Consider the following 21,076-nt stretch of genomic DNA (forward strand, 5'->3'; position numbering starts at 1 on the left):
TTGCAAAAGATGGGATCCCTGGGTGGCGCAGCGGTTTGGCGCCTGCCTTTGGCCCAGGGCGCAATCCTGGAGACCCGGGATCGAATCCCACGTCGGGCTCCCGGTGCATGGAGCCTGCTTCTCCCTCTGCCTGTGTCTCTGCCCCTCTCTCTCTCTCTCTCTGTGACTATCATGAATAAATAAAATTTAAAAAAAAACTTAAAAAAAAGTTTGCAAAAGATATCAAAGGTAGCTTTTACGTGTTAGCAATGTTCAGAACAAGATGAACAAGAAATAGATGGGCCTACCACTTACCAGTGGAGGCATGATACTAACAGTACAGCAGGAAAGCAGAACAGGGGATCCATGGGTGGCTCAGTGTTTAGTGCCTGCCTCCAGCCCAGGGGGTGATCCTGGAGTCCCGGGATCGAGTTCCGCATCGGGCTCCCTTCATGGAGCCTGCTTCTCCCTCTGCCTATGTCTCTGCCTCTCTCTCTCTCTCTGTGTCTCTCATGAATAAATAAATAAAATCTTAAAAAAAAAAAAAAGTCCTGGTTGGCATCTGTCTTCTCCATTAGGGAAAAAGCCCTTCAAATAAGAAAAAAATAGAATAAACACTAGAAGAAGAAAATTGAGGCCATCTAGGTAAGGTAAAAGAGAGCATCTTGCAGCTTTAGGTGTAGTCAAGTCTCCAGACCCAGATGAATTATTTCCTGGGTCGGAGTGGTGGGGTAAGCTGAGAGAGCCATTATGGTCATCTTTAAGAAACTGGGGAGTGACTGTGGTGCTAGCAAGTGAATCAGGCAAGTTTTTTACTTTTCAAAGATGGAGATACAGCACTGCATCAGAAACTACCAACTAGTTAGTGTGATGTGCATCAACGATAAAAATGATGGAAGGAATTTTATTCATTCATTCATTCATTCATTCATTCATTCGAGACACAGAGAGACAGGACCTGGGCAAAGGGAGAAGCAGGCTCTCTGCAGGGAGATGCTCAACCATTGAGCCACCCAGGTGCCCTGATGGAAGGAATTTTAAAAGAAATGATTGTTGAACTCTTAGGTAGTAGCTCATATGAGTTTTATAAAAATGATTTTCTTGGTATGGTTACTAGATTGAGATATAGGTCAGAGGTATACTGTAGATTAGATATTACGTATCTTGATTTGAGCAAGGCAGTTGAAGTTTTTAATTTTTTTATAAGCCAGATTTTTCTTTTTAAAAATATTTTAAAATGATAGTTTTCATTTTACAAGCAATTTGAATACATTTTCATGCAGATCAAATAGATAAAAAGTCTTGTTGGTCCTTATTCCATTTCACTTTTCCTAAGGTAATCATTGTAACTTATGATGTCCTTATGGGAAGAATACCAGGGTTGAGTCATAATGTATTTAGGAGAGATTGCAGCTGATAGAACAGTGAGACCCTAAGAGTGCTGATTAATGGATCACCACCAGAGGTGACATGCCTCAGGCATCTGTGCTTGGTCCCATTCTTTTTTTTTTAGATTTTATTTATTTATTCGTGAGACACAGAGAGAGAAGAGGCAGAGACATAGGCAAAGGGAGGAGAAGCAGGCTCCATGCAAGTAGCCTGATGTGGGACTTGATCCGGGGACTCCAAGATCACGCCCGGAATCAAAGGCAGACACTCAACCACTGAGCCACCTAGGCCTCCCATTCATTAAGTATTTGTAATCACTTACTATTTCCAAAGAATCATGATATGGAAAGAGCTGAGGCACTATCTCTGCTCTTAAGGAACCAACTTTCACCAGGGGAGATGAAGTACAAAAAAATATTTATAGTATGAAGCCGGGAAGGATGGACAAGTACCATATAAGATTATTTATGATTAGGACACCTGGGTGGCTCAATGGTTGAGTGCCTGCCTTCGGCCTGGGTATGATCCTGGAGTCCCAGAATCGAGTCCCACATCCAGATCCCTGCATGGAGCCTGCTTCTCCCTCTGCCTGTGTCTCTACCTCTCTCTCTCTGTCTCTCATGAATAGATAAATAAAAAATCTTAGTAATAATAAAAAAATATCTAAAAATAAATAATCATAAATAATCTTTTTTAAAAAAGGTTTTATTTATTTATTCATGAGAGACACAGAGAGAGAGGCAGAGACACAGGCAGAGGGAGAAGCAGGCTCCATGCAGGGAGCCCGATGTGGGACTCAATCCCAGGTTTCCAGGATCACGCCCTGGGCTGAAGGCAGCACTAAACCGCTGAGCCACCCGGGCTGCCCTGTTTCATAAGTTGTTTTTTTTTTTTTTTAAAGATTTATTTATTCATTTAGAGAGAGAGAGAGAGGCAGAGACATAGGCAGAGGGAGAAGCAGGCTCCATGCAGGGAGCCCGACATGGGACTCGATCCCGGGTCTCCAGGATCACACCCCAGGCTGCAGGCAGCACTAAACCACTGAGCCACTGGGGCTGCCCAGAAATTTTATTTTTAAGTAATCACACCCAGTGTGGGGCTCAAACTCACAATCCTAAGACCAAGAGTTGTGGGTTCCACCAACTGAGCCAGTCAGGTGCTCCATTCAGATAGTTTTAACTTAGTACTGTAGTAATGGTTAATAAAGAGGGGGATCATTTCTGCCTGGGATGACCAAGAAAGGTATCTGAGGAAGTGACATTCATAGTGGAGCCAAAGACTAAGTAGGCATCTGTAGGGATAGAACGCAGAGTGATTAGTGGTTGCTTTTGTTTTGGGGCATAGAATTGGGGAGTGATTGCTAAAGGATACAGGTTTCTTTTTGGGGTGACAGAAATCTGACATTGTTTGTGATGATGGTTGCACAGCTCTGAGTATACTAAAAACCCATCAATTTTGCATTTTAAATGGGTAAACTGTGGGGATGTCTGGGTGGCTTAGCATTTGAGCATCTGTCTTCGGCCCAGGGCATGATCCTGTAGTTCTGGGATTGAGTCCCACATTGGGCTCCCTGCGAGGAGCCTGCTTAACAAACAAACAAATAGGTAAACTGTAGAATGTGAATTCTGTTTCACTAAAGTTGTTAAATCCTTTAAAGAAAAAGGACCGCTTAGGCCCTATGTGCATGTGTTCACCTCAGTACTGAATGTTAATATCATCCCACTCTCATTCATGCTCCTCAGTATTGTTGCTTGTGCTGTCTCTGCTCTTGTTTAATTAATTTATTAATTCCTTTGTATCTCTTTCTCATACGTATGTATGTATTACCGTAGTGATTGTTGTAGCATGTGTGTGTTTGTCTTTGTTTTTATGAGCTACAAAATGTGAATGGTTTTGGTAATATAAGTACTTGAAGTGGTATCGGTTTGTCTGCATCATTCTGCTTCTCACTTTTGCCACCCAGCATTGTGGTAAGTGACTTGGTTTAGGATCCATCTCTGGTGCTGTGTGTCTATCTGGTCTGGCATCTGACTGCTGCTCAGTAATCCCTGGTATGCATTACTTTCTTAGTGATGGGCACCCAGGTGACCTGCCACCAGCCTTTCCTTGCTACAGATAATGCTGTAGTGGATATTCGCAGATATGTACCCCCTGCACCATGTGAAAATGTCTTTGAGTCAGCAGAACTGCTGATTACAGGATCATGTACATACTTAATGTGTTTATACTTAGTAAAGGGGTTTTTATTAAGTGCAATCAGATTGCTCCTCAGCTTGCCAGGACTAGTCCATACTCCCCACTAGAATGAGCATTCCTGTAGCCTCCTGGTCCACATGGGGATGCACAGATTTTTTTTAAAAAAACATTTTTTATCTAAATGTATTATAGTAAAGAGATGCATAGGATTTTGATAATGGAGACCAGAAAGAAGGAAGGACATTCTCGAAAGAAGTGCAGTGAGTGGGGGGTCCAGAGGTAGTGTGTTAAGAGGAAATGATTTCTCCTCCCAATTGCCAAAGTGTAGTCTTTGGAAGATGGCTGTAGGGGTGAGGCACAGAGGAGGGATGAGACCCTGGAAGGCACTGAGTGGAGAGCAGGGAAGAAGAGGTGACATGATCAAACAAGATGCTGGAGCCCTTCCTTTAGTGAATTGGGGGATCAGGAGGCCAGGAGCTCATCACACTGGAAGGGTGCACAGGTGTGGAGTTGGGGGGAAGAAATTGGGGTGAGTGGGATGATTAGTGGAACAGTGGTTATTAACAGACAAATAGAAATGAGAAAAGGACGCTTGCATAGTTTTATTTTAGACTTGTCAGGTTCAAGTTACCGACAGGACACCCAATTGGAAATAATTACAAGTAGTTGGAAATTATTACACAGATCCTCCAATTATTTTTTTTTAAGATTTTTATTTATTTATTTATTCATGAGAATACACAGAGAGGAGAGAGAGAAGTAGAGACACAGGCAGAGGGAGAAGCAGGCTCCATGCAGGGAGCCTGATGTGGGACTTGATCCCGGGTCTCCAGGATCATACCCTGGGCTGCAGGCGGCGCTAAACCGCTGAGCCACCGGGGCTGCCCAGATCCTCCAATTAGATGGAAAATGCATTCAGCAGGATGGGGCAGGAGGAAACTAACTTAATAGCTGTTTGGGGGCCCCTGCTAGTGGGATAGGTACCGCTATCCAAAGAGCTAATGTAAGGTCAGGCTACATTAATAGAAGCAGAGCATAAGGATGGTAGGAAGTGGCCAGTCAGCACACGACTGGAGGGTTTTTGTTCTTTTTAAGAAAGAAGTTGACATGCTGGAATTTGTGAGAAGGGAAACGGGCTCCCACCAATACCTCTACCCACTTTTGTACATCTGTGCTATTTGCCTTCCCTCCTGCTCTTATGAATGATTTGTCTATCTGCTAGAAACTAGGTCCTGTCTCTTCTCACCTGCACAAGACATTCACCCTAGCAGTTCTCCCCTCTCCTGTATCCATTTTCTCTTTACTAGATCATCCCCATCAGCATACAGACACACTGATCCCATTTCCCCCTTCCTATTGCTCTCCTTCCCTGTGCAGCACACTTCAAAAACAGTTTTTGATACTTGCCTCCCACTTTCTCTCAAGCTAATTTCTGTCCTCTGCCTCTTCTGTTCTGTCCCCTGCTCATCAGTGACTTCTGTCCCAGACACTGTCCTCATTTCACTTGACCTCATCTGACCTGATCACACTCTCTTTCAAATCCCCTCTTCCATTGGTTTCTATGGAACTCTCTGGTTTTCCTTCTCCTCACTGGCCATCCCTTCTCCATCTTTGCTGCTGGTTCCTCCCCATCTCCTTGACCTCTAAATGTCAACAGACCCCAAGGCTCCTTTCCTCACACCTCTTCTCTTAGTAGGCTCACTCCCTGGCAGTCTCATCCACTCTGTTAAATCCATTCTGTTCACTGAGGGCTTTCACATTTCTGTGCTGTTCTTCCCATCCTGGCTTCCTTGCTAATCTTGGCCCAGATCCTTTGCATTTGTTGTTCCAGCCAATTAGAATACTCTTCCTTAGCCACTTGAAGAACTTTCTCTCTTCCTTCAGACTTTTCCTCAAATGTCATCACCTCTTCCCCCCCCCCCCCATTGCTATATTATTAATACTGGAGAAGTGCCTGGCACATAGTAAGTGTCCAATAAGTATTTGTTGAAGGGCACTGGGTGGCTCAGTCAGCTAGCTAAGCTCTGACTCTTGTTTTGGCTCAGGTCATGATCTCTGGGTCATGAGATTGAGCCCCGTGTTAGGCTTCACATGGAGTTGGCTTTAGACTCTCTCTCCCTCTGCCCCTTCCCCTGCTCACTTGCACTTTCTATTTCTAAAATAAATAAATAGGGCAGCCCGGATGGCTCAGCGGTTTAGCGCTGCCTTCAGCCCAAGGCCTGATCCTGGAGACCCAACTTAGGCTTAAGTCCTACGTCAGGCTCCCTGCGTGGAGCCTGCTTTTCCCTCTGCCTGTGTCTCTGCCTCTCTCTGTGTCTCTCATGAATAAATAAATAAATCTTTTTTAAAAAATGCTTTTATCATCCCAGAAAGAAACCCTGTACCCCCTAACCATTGCCGTGCAATTCTCCCATTCCCCCAGCCCTAGGCAACCACTAGTCTACTTTCTATCTCCATAGACTTCCCTATTCTAGATATTTCATCTAAACAGAATTATATAACATGTGGCCTTTTGTGTCAGGCTTCTTCACTTGCTATCATATTTTCAAGGTTCGTCTATATTGTAGCAGGCATAAATACTTCATTTTATTGCCCAATATTATTCCATTGTCTAGATATACCACATTTTATTTATCTAGTCCTCAGTTGATTGACATTTGGATTGTCTCCACTTTTTGACCATTATATATAATGCTTCTATGAACATCTGTTTATAAGTTTTTGTGTAATACAGATTTTCGTTTGTTTGGGCATATATTAGCGAAATTGTTGAGTTGTATGATAACTCTGTGGTTAACATTTTGTAGAACTACCAAACTGTTGTCCAGAGTGGCTGCCCCATTTTACATTCCCACCAGCAGTGTCTGAGGGTTTCAGTTTCTCCACATCTTCACCAACACCTGTTATTTATGTGTCACAAAGGTGACACATAACTGTTCTTTTTCAAAAACAGTTCTAGGGGAATGCCTGGGTGACTCAGCAGTTGAGCGCCTCCCTTCAGCCCAGGGCATGATCCGAAAGTCCCGGGATCAAGTCCTACATTGGGTTCCCTGCATGGAGCCTGCTTCTCTGTCTGCCTGTGTCTCTGCCTCTCTCTCTATGTCTCTCTCATGAATAAATTAATAAAATGTTTTAAAAACAAAAACAGTTCTAAAAGGTATGGACTTGTTCCCAGTTTCTACCTCTGGTTTCTGACTTCTGCCCTTGAAGAAAGTTATTTTTCCCCTTAAAAGGGTGTGCTGTGATAAGCCATTTGTTTTTTCCAATCTCAATCCACTTGTGGTCCGGTGGCCCACGTTTAAAAAGGGGCCAACTTGATACAGGAGAGCCATCGGTAGCCATGGCTTACTGTGAAAGATCATGCAAGAACAGGACCTGTCCTGCTGATTCCTTGGCACAGAACTCAAAATAAGAAGCTGTCAAGCCCAGGGATTCATTGCTGTTAACTTGTATAATGTAGACAGTCACTGAAAAGGAAGGATATACACCTCTCCTGACCTCCTCCCCTCTCTTGCTCTTAGATGGACGATGACGATGATGACGATGATGTAGGAGATCATGATGAGGACCACCCTGGGATGGAGGTGGTGCTGCATGAGGACAAGAAGTACTACCCCACAGCTGAGGAGGTGTATGGCCCCGAGGTAGAGACCATTGTTCAGGAGGAAGATACCCAGCCTCTCACCGGTAAGTCAGGAGGCACTGGGTTGGGAGAGGTGAGATGGATCCTAGAAAACTTCAGTTCATAGCTGTCGGCAGTGTTGAAAGTTCAGTAAATGAATTGATTGGCTTCTCTCTACTATTTTCAGGTACTGTTTCTGGATTGAGATTCCTTCCACCCTGTTTTAATATTCAGTATAACTCTTAGCTTGTTACTAAGCAAATGGGAGTTACTTCCTTATTTACTGAATATCTATTTAGGTGCTTAAAGATTATTTTTGTTTGTTTTATTTTGGTTTTTTTGGTTCTTGTTTTGTTTTTTATGTAGGCTCCATGCCCAGTGTGGAACCCGGTGTGGAGCTTTAGCTCACAATCCTGAAATCAAAACCTGAGCTGAGATCAAGAGTTAGATGCTATATGTTGGCAAATCAAACTTCAATAAAAACAAAAAACAAAAAAAGAGTTAGATGCTTAACTAAGTGCGCCACCTAGGTGCCCCAACTTAAAGACTTTTTTTTTAAGGTCTCCCTCTGGTGTTACCTGTTTTTCCATCCAAATAATCCCAGCTCCTTTAACCAGTCTTCATAGTGCTGATTTTCCACTTCTTTAATCCTTTTCATTGATCTTCTGGGAAGTGGTTAGATTTTATAAATGCAAGGAGAGGTTTTGAACTGACATTGACCTCAGCCTATATCCAGTCCCTCTCCCCTCCTGCCACAAAATGAAGTCCAAACCCTTTAGTCCACAGTTTGAGATCCTTCACTGTCTTGTGCCAGACAGCATTCTCAGAACTTATCTCAATGTATGAGTGATCCTTGATTATAACAAATTGATGTCACATATCATACATTCTGAAAGCTCAGTCTAGGGGCGCCTGTGTGACTCAGTCGGTTGAATGTCTGACTCTTGGTTTTGGGTCAAGTCATGATCTCAGGGTCATGAGCTCAAGCCCTGCGTGAGGCTCTGTGCTCAGTGGGGAGTCTCTTGAGATGTTTTCTCTCCCTCTTACTCTGTTCTCCCCCCCCCCCCCCGTGCTCGTCCGCGTGCTCTCTCTCTCAAATAAATAAATCTTATTTTAAAAAAAATGAAAGCTCCGTCTAATGGAATGGGGCTCTGCATTTTTATGTTTCATGCCAACCTGTACATCACTTCTTTTTTTCTCCCCTAGAACCTATTATTAAGCCAGTGAAAACCAAGAAATTCACTCTGATGGAGCAGACGTTACCTGTCACGGTGTATGAAATGGAGTAAGTTATAAGGTCTCAGTGTGGGTTCATTTTTCTGTGGAGGTAGGAGGTAGTTTATGGTTGAAGTACCTAGTAAATTGTAAAAGTAAAAATCCTCTCCTACAATTTGCCAGAATTTTCCTTGAGCATACATGTTTGCTGGAATGTGTAGAGTCCATCTTAACTTTTCTCCTGCCTCTCCTTCAGATCTCAGCCTTTTCTCTTCCAATTCTTTAGTTGGGTATTAGAAGCTGGCCTTTGAGACAGAACTGGGGATTGTAATCATCAATGTTGGGGCAACCAGAGCCTATTTTGACTTGGTGAGAATGCTGTTTGGGGAATATAACAACTCTTTATTATGGAAAGGAAATATTCTACATGTGTAGAGTACTTTAGATTCTTTGTACTGCAGACTTTCTGAAAATATTTTCATTGATGAAATGCACTTGTAAGGTCCTCATATATTGAAGTGCTTAGAACTCATTTATTAGATAATGAAACTTTTCTTTGTTTTAAACATGTTGAAATCTACTGTGTCTAAAAGAGTGGGATCTGGGCAGCCCGGGTGGCTCAGCGGTTTAGCGCCACCTTCAGTCCAGGGTCTGATCCTGGAGACCCGGGATCGAGTCCCACGTCTGGCTCCCTGCATGGAGCCTGCTTCTCCTTCTACCTGTCTGTGTGTGTGTGTGTGTGTGTGTGTGTGTGTGTGTGTGTCTCATGAATAAATAAATAAAATCTATTAAAAAAAAAAAAAAAGAGGGTCCCGGGGTGGCTCAGCGGTTTGACGCCTGCCTTTGGCCCAGGGTGTGATCCTGGAGACCTGAGATCGAGTCCCACATTGGGCTCCTGGCATGGGGCCTGCTTCTCCCCCTGCCTGCCTCTGTCTGTCTGTCTCTCTTTGTTTTGAAGAATGAATGAATGAATGAATGAATGAATGAATGAATGAAAGAAATTAAAAAAAATAAAAGAGTGGGATCCCTTCTGAAATGGTCAGCCCACCTGCCAACATTCAGCCATTTTTGAAACAACTTTTCAATTATCTTTAGAACTTGCTTCAGATTCCTGTGTGTTCTCAGTGGTGGTTTTTAAAATCTCCAATCTTTTAAAGTGGGCTTGATATTTCAAAGAGTCAAAGTCCTCTGAATTAATGTGGTAAGCAAGAAAGTGCCGTTCTGATCAAGATGGAACTCCTCAGCATCATTAATGAGATGGAGTTTTCTCAAAAGTTTTGTTAACTAGCTCTAAGGGCAATTTCTTTCTTTCTTTTTTTTTTCTTTCTAAGGGCAATTTCAAAGGAGAAGCTGGGGTGCCTGAGTAGCTCAGTCGGTTAAGCGTCTGACTCTTGATTTCAGCTTGGTTCACAGTCTCAGGGTCATGGGGATTGGGCCCCACATCAGGCTCTGCACTCAGCCTGGAGTCTGCTTGTCTCTTTCCCCCTGCATCCCCCTCCCCTCTCTGCTCGCTCATGCTTGCTCTCTCTCGCTCTCTCTCTAAAATAAATTTTAGGGATGCCTAGGTGGCTTAGCAGTTGAGCGCCCGCCTTTAGCTCAGGGCATGATCCCACGGTCCCGGGTTCAAGTCTCACATTGGGCTCCTTGCATGGAGCCTGCTTCTCCCTCTGCCAGTGTCTCTGTCTCTCCGTGTCTCTCATGAATAAATAAAATATTTTTTAAAAAATTTATTTTTAATCTTTAAAAAAATAAAAGAGAAACTCTCAAAGTGATTTTAAATCCCCTTTGCATCAATGAAATAAATGTGTGGTATCTAATCTGAGGATTTTGAAAGGGACAGTGCTGGTGTATGTGCGTGCATGTGTCCTTATATTTGGTTTTGCCTTTCTTGCTTACTTTTGAAATCTCATGATTTTGCTCTTGAAACCCATTTCATGGGTTGTGTCATGTCATGGATAAGTCTGTTCCATTTCCAGAGCCAAACCCATATAGATGTAGAAATTCACATCTGCCTCTGAGCATTCTCCAGTTGGTCTGAAAATTGTTCCTGACAAAATTCATGAAACACTTTTGTACCACTTAGTCCCTTTTCTCTTTTCCTTTCTCCTTTCAGCTTCTTGGCAGATCTGATGGATAATTCAGAGCTCATCAGAAATGTAACCCTCTGTGGCCATCTCCACCATGGCAAGGTGAGAGAACTTTCAGCTACTTGGAACACGATTTCTCTTAGTTTCTGCTCATTTATTCAGGCCTCAGAGTCACAGTTGGGGTTTGAGGCCATCATGATGGACCTCTGATAATGGGGGACCTCCATGCTTAGTGTGAAACTGTGCTATGAAATTCTAGCTTTTCCTGAACAGTGGATGGAGCCTGTTTCTAAGCCACTTGCAGCCTTGTGTCTACATCTGTACAGAAGAGGAGAAATTGAGCCTTACTCTCATTTTATAAGTTTTCATTTCCTGGGGGAATGCTTGTCCAAGAAAGATTTCATCTTTCATTTGAAGATAATCCTATGGCTTCAGTGGCTTCAGTATTAATCCCTTGCTGTCCCATAATCCTCCTTGCTCTCCTCTTCCTCTCTTTATCCCTAAATTAGGTGGTGTTTTGGGCACTGAGGGAAGGGTAGAGTAGATTTTCCTTTGTGCTTGGCACATCTTAACCTTCTCTTCTCTTTCAGACGTGTTTCGTAGATTGTTTAATAGAGCAGACTCACCCGGAAATCAGGAAGCGCTATGACCAAGATGTAAGTAGAAATTCTGTGGAAGGTTTAGGATGAACCATTCAGAATATACAGGGGTGTCGCTCTCCTTCCCCTTCCTTCTCACTCTCATTATAAATAATGACGCCTACAAAGCGCTGCTTTATAATTGTAATCTCTATTCATAGCCTTAAAGAAAGTAATTTTAACTTTCTTAGGAGACTAGAGAATATTAACCTGCAGTATTTTTGGATGATCTGTTCTGCACTTGGGATCTTTCCTCTGTTCTGATATATCCTGACTTTTATAGCCTATTCTTTCCTGTCATGGTATTAATAGCCTACTCTATAAATATAATACAATTGGACCTTGTTGTTTTCTGTGATAAATTTAAATGCCTGTGAATGAGGCCAAATGTGGCTGCAGGTCTCAGCGCAATAAATGTTCCATGTCTGCTAGATTGAGTGTTTTGACGTGTGGGGGGTTCCATAAAGGCTGGATGTGTCTCCCTTTACTACTTTAGGATTCAGTGCATTTGATAGAATTTAGCTCTCTCCAGCCATACCTGGTCCTCAGGGACCACCCTGACCCCCTCCTACCCAACCCCCCTCCAAAAAAAAAAACATCCATCCGGGAGCATTTTCTATCTGAGAGGGCCTTGGTTTTTCTGTAGGATACCCTTCTGTCTTCCATCTAACCTCCTGAGACAGAAACCCTTGGGTTGGGAGCTGGTGGGGGAAAGTGATTGATGGTTTGTATGGGAGAGGAGTCTGGAGTCAGGTGGTAACAGCACTTCATTTTTTTTTTTTCCAAGCTATGTTACACTGACATCCTCTTCACAGAGCAGGAGGTAAGTGTGCCTGGGGAAATCTAACTGCTGCTCACACCAAACCCAGCAGGAGTTTTTCAGGGAATGTGGGGGAGCCTTTATGCTAACACTTTGCTGTGTACCACACCCCTCTCTCATTGCCACCTCACACCTCTTTATCTTGCTGCTTCTCCCAGTCATCCCCTGATCTAGTACTTGAAAGAGAGCAGGGCAGGCAAGCCACAGAGTAGGGGGAGGACCTTCCTGCTGTTGACTGGATTTAATTTGGCCCAGTAGGGCAAATGCTAAGAGGTGATGTCTAAATTTATGCTGTAAGTGGGGCACCTGGGTGGCTCAGTTGGTTAAGTGTCTGCCTTCAGCTTAAGTCATGATCCCAGGGTCCTAGGATTGAGCCCTGAGTCAGGATTCCGGCTCAGCGTGGAGTCTGCTTCTGCCTTTCCCTTTGCCCTTTCCCCCTGCTCATGCTCTCTCTCTCAGATAAATAAATAAAATCTTAAAAAACAATTTACACTGTAAGTTATACCGAAACTCAACAGAATTTTTTAGATGACATCATCCTTAAAATCTAGAAGATGATTCTATCTATATGATGATCTCTTTCCTAGGAGTAGTTTTTCTTTGAGAGTAGGTTCCTTTGTCTTTGTGCTTCTCTTCTGTGTAAAGCAGTGAGCATACATCGCTGTCTCGTTCCAGCTGGTGGGTTTTTTTTTTTTTCCTATCTGGATCTTTCCCCTACTCCCTGACCCCTGTCTTTCCTCTCTCCTTTATTTCTACCTCTTTTTCTTAAATAACCGCCTGGAGAGCTCAAGTTTTTAAGTGTGGTTTACTAAATGAAATTTGAACAGTGCAGGCTTATGACAAGTAATCAACATTTTATCTATTGTGTTTTAATATGTTCAGCTACAGTTTTTGTTATAACTTTTTTAAGTCGGCTCCACCCCCAGCATGGAGCTCAGAGTGGGGCTTGAACTTAGAACCTGAGATCAAGGACAGCCCAGGTGGCTCAGTGGTTTAGTACCGCCTTCAGCCCAGGGTGTGATCCTGGAGACCCGGGATTGAGTCCCACGTCAGGCTCCCTGCATGGAGCCTGCTTCTCCCTCTGGCTGTGCCTCTCTCTCTCTCTGTGTCTCTCATGAATAATAAAATCTTTAAATTAAAAAAAAAAAAATCCTGAGATCAAGAGTTGAATGTTTAACCAACTGAGCCACCCAAGTGCCCTAGCTTTTTCTCTATAGATTTTTTTAAAAGTAATCTCCATCCATCAATATGGTACTCAAACTCAAACCCCAAGGTAAAGAGTCTCATGTTCTACTAAGCCAGCTAAGAGTCCTTCTTATTATAGCTTGTGTGTGTGTGTGTGTGTGTGTGTGTGTACACTTTTTGTTTTTCAAGGTTTAATTAAGAATTCCTACAATAGATCGCCTGGGTGGCTCAGTGGTTGAGTGGCAGAGGGAAAAGCAGGGAACCCCCACACGGGACTCGATCCCAGGACCCTGGAATCACACCCCGAGCCAGAATCAGACACTCAACCGCTGAGCCACCCAAGCATCCCGATGCTTTAGTTATTATTTTTGTTGGCGGTGTATAAAGATGGGATAGTAGGGCACTGGATTCACTGTTAGGTTAATCCTACTTTATTTGCTTGCTCATTTTTATTTTTGTTTTTTTAGTATTTGAACCAAACTCTTGCAAAAATGATGTTTAACACCAGTAGATTTCGTCTTCAAGGGTCATTCTGGTTAGAGGTCTAGATAAAAATCATACTCAAGGAGAGACATCAATGTAACTTACTAGCAATAGGCAAGCTCCAAGAGCAGAAGGAAGCCCTCTTGCATAGGAAGAAGTCTTGACCATTCTGTCTTTGTGACTTTCAGAGAGGTGTTGGCATCAAAAGCACTCCTGTGACGGTGGTCTTGCCAGATACCAAAGGAAAATCTTACCTCTTCAATATCATGGACACTCCGGGTAGGATGTTCCTTTTATTATCTGGACCTTTCCCTCTTTGTTTTTTGTGTTCTCACTCTTTCCAGAACAGAACAGCGTTTCATTGTTGTGTTTACATTCCCTTCACTTCTTCTTTCATTGAGATAATTTCCGTTTTCCACAGTCTCCTTTGCTTCTGCCTAATTAATTAGCAGGCATTGTGCACCAGGCTTTCTATTTTGTTCCCCTCTTTGCTCTTCTCTAAAATACTTAAATATGGGGGAATTTCATTCATTTACTCATTTCAGCCTGTGTCAGGCCCCATCCTAGGCACTTGGTAACAAGGGTGAGTCAGACATGCCCCTGGCCTCAGGCATTCTTAGTCTTTTGAAGGAGGCCATGGGGTTTACACACAAACTAATGACATAAAGGTCATCATAGGAGCAGCATAAACCTTGTGCTGTAGCTGACTCTGTCTTCATCTTACGGAAAGGACCCACTCAGGGCAGAGTTTTAAATAGAAAAATTGGAGTTTTGACACATGGACCTTCTCACCTTCAGGTGCCCAGTGCCTTGGAACATCTCAGCCCCTGTCTACCACCAGCAGCACCTTGCCAGGAATTGTCTCCCATGCACCAGGCCCTTCTTGCCCATTCTGCCTCTGAATTGTCCTGTGCCCCACAGAACTCTGCTTATTGCTGTTGAGACCAAGCTGAAGTGTGAATGTTGATATGTTATGCCCTCCCAGGGCATCCAGAACACTTCATTCTTTTTATGTTTGGGGACTTAGCGTATGAAAGTTTAATCCAAGCATGTGACTAACTGATGGAATTTTATATACCTACAGGGAGCTGTAGGGAAAGAGAAAGGGCGTTTTGGGGGGTTTGCATGCTTAGCAGCATTCCCTTAGACCACCTACAAGTTAATTGTGCTTCATCCTGGTATCGTGCAGGTAGTGACTTACTTGGTATTTGTTTTACAGGCCACGTGAATTTTTCTGATGAAGTCACAGCTGGCTTGCGCATCTCAGATGGAGTTGTCCTTTTCATCGATGCTGCTGAGGGTGTGAGTCTGCTTCTACTCTCTTATGACCCCTCCTCCCTGATAGGTTGCCCCACTCAGTGCCAAGAGCAGAGTGAGCTGGGAGTCAGAGAAGATTAAAGTCTGTGGGATTTTCTTTTCTTTTTTTTTTTAAAGATTCTATCCAGGGGACACCCGGGTGGCTCAGCGGTTTAGCGCCTGCCTTCAGCCCAGGGCATGATCCTGGAGTCCCAGGATCGAGTCCTGTGTCAGGCTCCTTGCTTGGAGCCTGCTTCTCCCTCTGCCTGTGTCTTTGCCTCTCTCTCTCTCTCTCTCTGTGTCTCTCATGAATAAATAAATAAAATCTTAAAAATAAATAAATAAGTAAATAAAGATTCTGTCCACCCATTAATGAGAGACACAGAAAGAGAGAGGCAGGGCAGAGCAAGAAGCAGGCTCCATGCAGGGAATCTGATGTGGGACTCGATCCCAGAACTCCAGGGTCACGCCCTGAGCCAAAGGCAGACCCCCAACTGGTGAGCTACCCAACTGTCCCAAGTCTGTGGGATTAAGGCTCATATTTGTTCTGATATTAAGGCAGAATATAAAGTTTAAAATGAGTCCTCAGTATGAGTCCCTCCCTCACTTCTGCCCATTGAAGCTCAAAGTGATAGGACTCAAAATAAATGACAAATGTAATTAAAAGAGAAGAAGGAGAGTATATTCATGTAAATGGATTTTAAATGTTAATGAATTTTTCTAAACTGGAGAGATTGAAGTTAAAAAGCCCAAAGTGTCTTTAAATATTTCCAAATTGAAAGATAATTTGGCTAACTTCATTCATGTTGTCATTGGTGAGATAGCCAAAAGAGGGAGCCAGAGTTGCTTTTTCTTTTTTTCCCCTAATTGACTTCATTTGGGAATAATTTCAAATTTATTGAAAAGTTGCAAAAACGATACAAGGAGTACACTACCATCTGCTTTGTGATTCTCTGTACACATACTCACACGTGTGTGTATTTTCCCCTTGAATTGTCTGAAAGTGGAATACTTCCGCAGGTTAGCAAAGAAAAGGACATTCACTTACATGACCAAAATACAGTTAACAAAATCAGGACATTTAACATTGATACAGTATTGTTGTGTGAATCTTTTTCTCTAGACCTTATTGAATTTCACTAACTGTCCCAGTAATATCCTTTATAGGATTATTTTTTTTCCCGGTCAAATGCTGCCTAGCATTTAGTCCTCATGTCTCCTTAGCCTCTTTTTTTTTTTTTAAGATTTTTATTTATTCATTAGAGACACAGAGAGAGAGAGAGAGACAGAGACACAGGCAGAGGGAGAAGCAGGCTCCACACAGGGAGCCTGATGCAGGACCTGATCCCGGGTCTCCAGGATCATGCCCTGGGCTGAAGGTGGCACTAAACCGCAAGCCACTGGGGCTGCCCTCTCCTTAGCCTCTTAATTGGAACCATTCTGTAGCCTTTCCTGGTCCTTTATGATGGCATTTTTGAAGAGCATAAGCTATATTTGTTTTGTAGAATGTCTCTCCATTTGGGTTTGTTGAATGTTTACTGATGATTACATTCAGGTTATTATTATTATTATTATTATTATTATTATTATTATTATTATTTTAAGATTTCACTTATTTATTTGACAGAATGCACACCCACAAGCAGGGGAAGTGGCAGGCAGAGGGAGAGGGCGAAGTAGACTCCATGCTAAGCAGGGAGCCCCGTGTAGGGCTGGGATCATGACCTGAGCCAAAGGCAGATGCTGAACTAACTGAGCCCCCCAGGTATCCCTTTCCACATTATTTTTGGCAGGAATGCTGCATAAATGTAGTTGTGTGTTCTTAGTCCATTGCATCAGGAGGCCCATGGTGTCACCTTATTCCATTACTGGTGATACTAATTTTGATCGGTTGGTTGGGGTGGGTTTGCCAGATTTTCCTACTGTAAAGTTACTGTTTTTCTCTTAGTGGTACATATGGAGCTATACTTTGAGCCTATATATACATTCTCTTTTCCAAACTTTGCAGGTTAGTTTTATCATTTATTACTTTTTTAAAAAAGATTTATTCATTTCAGAAAGAGAGAAAAAGCAAATGCGTGTGAGCAGGGGAAGGGCAGAGGGAAAAAATCCCAAGCAGACTTTCCACTGAGCTCAGAGCCTGACAAGGGTTCAGTTCCACAACCCCTGAGATTGTGACATGAGCTGAAACCAAGGGTTAGACACTTAACTGACCAATGTAAATGCTACACCCAACATGGGGCTCAAACTCACAACCCAGAGATCAATAGTCACACTTCACCAGCTGAGCCAGCTAGGCACCTCAAGTTTTATCCTTCATTGGTCATTCCAGGTTTATTTTTGTAGTAGTTGCAAAAGTTGATTTCTCTAACTCTTATTATTCCTTCTATATTTTTTGGTTGGAATTCTGTTGTAAGGAAGGACTTTCTCTTCTCCCTCGTTTGCTTAGTTCTTATCGGTATGGGTACATGGATTTTTATTTCAGTGGGTTATAATCCATTGCCATCTTTCTGATACTCTAGCTACCCCAAGATTTGGTTAAGTAGAGCTCCTTCAGGTTGGCTTCTTTGTCCTTTTGACATGTCCTATCTTTTTTCAAGTACTTCCTTCTCTTACACACAAAAAAAATGTTCTAGACTCATTTTGTGCATTCTCTGCCCTAATCCTGGAATCAGCTGTTTCTTCAAAGAATTGTGGCTGCTTGTAGTGGGGACTGGTATATAGAAACAAAGGTCAGGATGTATTCACTGCTTTAGGGTCCAATACTTGTAGACCCTTTCACTGAACACAGTACCTACCCCCACATATCTGTAACTTTCTACACATGTATATGAAACATGATTATCAAGAGTAAAGAACTCATTTGTATGTCAATATTGATATCCACATTTCATTAAGCACCACAGGTGCTTCCTAGCTTTCCTCCACTCCTTCTCTAGAACCGAGAAACCTGGCTCCCAGCATCACCAGTGTGTTTATTCATTTCTCAGTCCTGCCAGGTGCCCTCTTCACATTCCTGAATCACCCTTTGGGCAGAGATACCCTCTGCTTCCACCCAACAATCTCTTTCCCCAGGTCCTCTTTTCCTCATACTTCATATTTTCATATAGTACCCTCTTTGACTTTGCTCTGAACTTTTCTGCCCTTTTTGCTCTGATCACCACCTCTGGGTCTTGTGTCTCTCAGGTAATGCTGAACACTGAGCGGCTGATCAAGCACGCAGTGCAGGAGAGGCTGGCGGTCACTGTGTGCATCAACAAGATTGACCGGCTGATCCTGGAGCTGAAGCTGCCTCCAACTGATGCTTATTACAAGCTGCGTCACATCGTAGATGAGGTCAATGGATTAATAAGGTATAGGACCCCAGGAGTTGATTTCCTGTCCTAAGGAACTCTGTTTTTTACCTTGAACTCCTTTGGAGGGCAAATCTGATTTCCTAGAGTGAGTAATGAGCTTTTTAGACAAGGCTAAGGGTGCTTTCCAGGGCCCTTCAGGCTTTGAGGGGCCTCACTGATCCTGTGCCTTAACCAGCTATGCAACTTAAGACACATCTTCATTTCTGCATTGTTCTAGAATTGTTCTCACTTTCACCTCATACCAAGTTGTGAACCTGGGCAAGCGACTTAAGCTCCTAGAACCTCGGCTTCTGCCTTTGTGAAAAGAGAATATGATTAGATTTGTCTAATGGGTTGTAGCAAGTAATTAGATAGGGGTGCCTGGGTGACTCAGTTGGTTAGTGCCTCCCATTCAGATTGTGATTCCAGGGTCCTGAGATCAAGCCCCACATCTGCTCCCCCTGCTTATACTCTCTGGTGCTCTCATTGTTTCTCTCTCAAATAAATAAAATCTTAAAAAAAAAGAAAAAAGAAAAAAGAAAGGAAGGAGGGAAGGAAGGAAAGAAAGGAAAGAAAGGAAGAAAGAGAAAGAAAGAAAGAAAGAAAGAAAGAAATTAGATAGATATTTGATATAACATGCTTAGCACAGTGTTTAGCATATAGTACCTGCCTGGTGAATCATGTTAGTTGCTGTTACCTTCTTTTTTTTTTTTTTTTTTTTTTAAGGTTTTTATTTATCTATTCATGAGAGGCACACATAAAGAGAGAGAGAGGCAGAGACACAGGCAGAGGGAGAAGCAGGCTCCATGCAGGGAGCCTGATGTGGGACTCGATCTCGGGTCTCCAGGATCAGGCCCTGGGGTGAAGGCAGTGCTAAAATGCTGAGCCACCTGGGCTGCTCTGCTGTTAACTTCTAAATGCAGACTCAATAATTGAAACTATTGGCTTTTGTTTCTGTGGACATAGCTGCTTTTCAGCAAGATGCATCTTGTGTTTATATTAATAACTTTTAGTGATGACTGGGAGACCTTAGAATACAGTATTAAGGTGACTTGGAAGAATAGATTAAATATATCCCAACGACAGTCTTATCTGCAGGCTGACAAATGGACTGGATGACTTCTTGAGGCCCCTCAAAGGGCCACTGAGAGGCTGTCCTATTGAAAGAGCACCTCTCCAGTTAAGGACTGAGGATAGTATCCCCATGGCCAGAGTCAGATTTACCTTCGGGAGCATCCTCAGGGTGTGGCCCTAATTCTTTTTTTTTTTTTTTTTTTTTAGATTTTATTATTTATTTATTCATGACAGACACAGAGAGAGAGAGAGAGGCAGAGACACAGACAGAGGGAGAAGCCGGCTCCATGCAGGGAGCCTGACGTGGGACTAGATCCCGGGTCTCCAGGATCAGGCCCTAGGCCAAAGGTGGCGCTAAACCGCTGGGCCACCGGGGCTGCCCTTGTGGCCCTAATTCTCAACAGCAGTATCCTCTCCCTGGCTCCAGAAGGGCTGACGGTGATTGGAGACTAAAGTAACATCAGGAGCCCCCAAAATGAAATGTTAAACTTTTTTATGTATCTCCTTAGAGTGGGGGATAGGGCTAAATCCTGATCACCAAAATAGGAAGTCAGAACTCAGCCCTAAAACAAGTAGTAGCAACATAAACATATTCTTTAGAAATGTAGGGCAAGGGATCCCTGGGTGGTGCAGTGGTTTGGCGCCTGCCTTTGGCCCAGGGCGTGATCCTGGAGATCTGGGATCGAATCCCACGTCAGGCTCCTGGTGCATGGAGCCTGCTTCTCCCTCTGCCTGTGTCTCTGCCTCTTTCTCTCTCTCTCTCACTGCGTGCCTATCATAAAAAAATAAAAAATTAAAAAATTAAAAAAAAATGTAGGGCAAGTGCTCTGAAAGCTTTAAGAGTTGGAAGTAGTTCTCTCTGGGGAGCATAACTTGAGAGAGAATGGGGTAAGGTAGGGGACTGCTCTTTATAAGCTAATACTTTTACTTCCAAAATAAGAAATTCCGTAAAACAGTCGGTCAGTAAGGCTAAGGTTGTGGATTGGATTCCCGTGTACAACTGATTTTCTTTTAAACATTAGTGAACTTAGTATGCTGTAGTTTTGTGCATGGCTTTTGGAAAAATTTTAACATGAATCTGTATAACGAAACCAAACAAAACAGAATAAAGAAGAAAGCAGTGAGAGTGGGGAGCAAAGTTGCCCTTTTGTTGATTGTCCACGTCTGTGTTTCTGTCTATATTTGTGAAATTGAGATTTCTCTAAAATATACTCTTTCACATTAGATTTCTTTCCTGTGTTCAAAGATCTTTGTCTCTGACCTCCAAGTTTCCCCTTGTCTGTCCGGTGCAGTTAACTTGATGGTGTTAGAGGATCCTGCATGAAGTTCCCAGTTCTGGGAAATCAGCTTGTTATTGGGAGTTAGGGGATAGCTCCATCATGTCACTTTCTTGGGCCAGGCTGGTGACAAAATTGTGTCTGATGCGAGCCCCTTCTGAGGACAAGGGCTGTAGAGAAGCCGTGACCCTGAGTCCCTGTCCTTCCCCACTGGTCGTTGTGTCAGTGTTGCTGCACAGCCTGGCTCTGTGCTCACAACTCTCTCTGTTTCAGCATGTATTCCACTGATGAGAATCTGATCCTTTCCCCACTCCTGGGCAACGTCTGCTTCTCCAGCTCCCAGTATAGCATCTGCTTCACGTTGGGTTCCTTTGCCAAGATCTATGCTGACACCTTCGGTAAGCTCTGCCTGGCAGTTCGCCTCCCAGCTTCCCCAGAGTCATATGTGCCTTTCCTGCTGAAGAGTTTAGAAATGGCCAG

At 43.2% G+C, this 21,076-nt stretch overlaps 1 protein-coding gene across 3 annotated transcripts in view; it reads left to right on the forward strand.

The window, feature by feature from the left end:
* Positions 1-21,076, forward strand: part of EFTUD2 (elongation factor Tu GTP binding domain containing 2) — a 45,428-nt gene that overhangs the window by 5,066 nt on the left and 19,286 nt on the right. For all 3 annotated transcript variants that reach the window (XM_025440778.3, XM_025440779.3, XM_025440780.3), the window contains exons 3-11: positions 7,086-7,251; positions 8,393-8,471; positions 10,515-10,590; positions 11,079-11,144; positions 11,914-11,949; positions 13,803-13,893; positions 14,834-14,916; positions 18,097-18,263; positions 20,870-20,994. In XM_025440778.3, coding sequence (XP_025296563.1) covers positions 7,086-7,251; positions 8,393-8,471; positions 10,515-10,590; positions 11,079-11,144; positions 11,914-11,949; positions 13,803-13,893; positions 14,834-14,916; positions 18,097-18,263; positions 20,870-20,994 — 889 coding nt within the window. The remainder of the gene's footprint in view (positions 1-7,085; positions 7,252-8,392; positions 8,472-10,514; positions 10,591-11,078; positions 11,145-11,913; positions 11,950-13,802; positions 13,894-14,833; positions 14,917-18,096; positions 18,264-20,869; positions 20,995-21,076) is intronic.

The sequence above is a fragment of the Canis lupus genome, chromosome 9, assembly GCF_003254725.2.
Source record: "Canis lupus dingo isolate Sandy chromosome 9, ASM325472v2, whole genome shotgun sequence".
NCBI classification, from domain to species: Eukaryota; Metazoa; Chordata; class Mammalia; order Carnivora; family Canidae; genus Canis; species Canis lupus.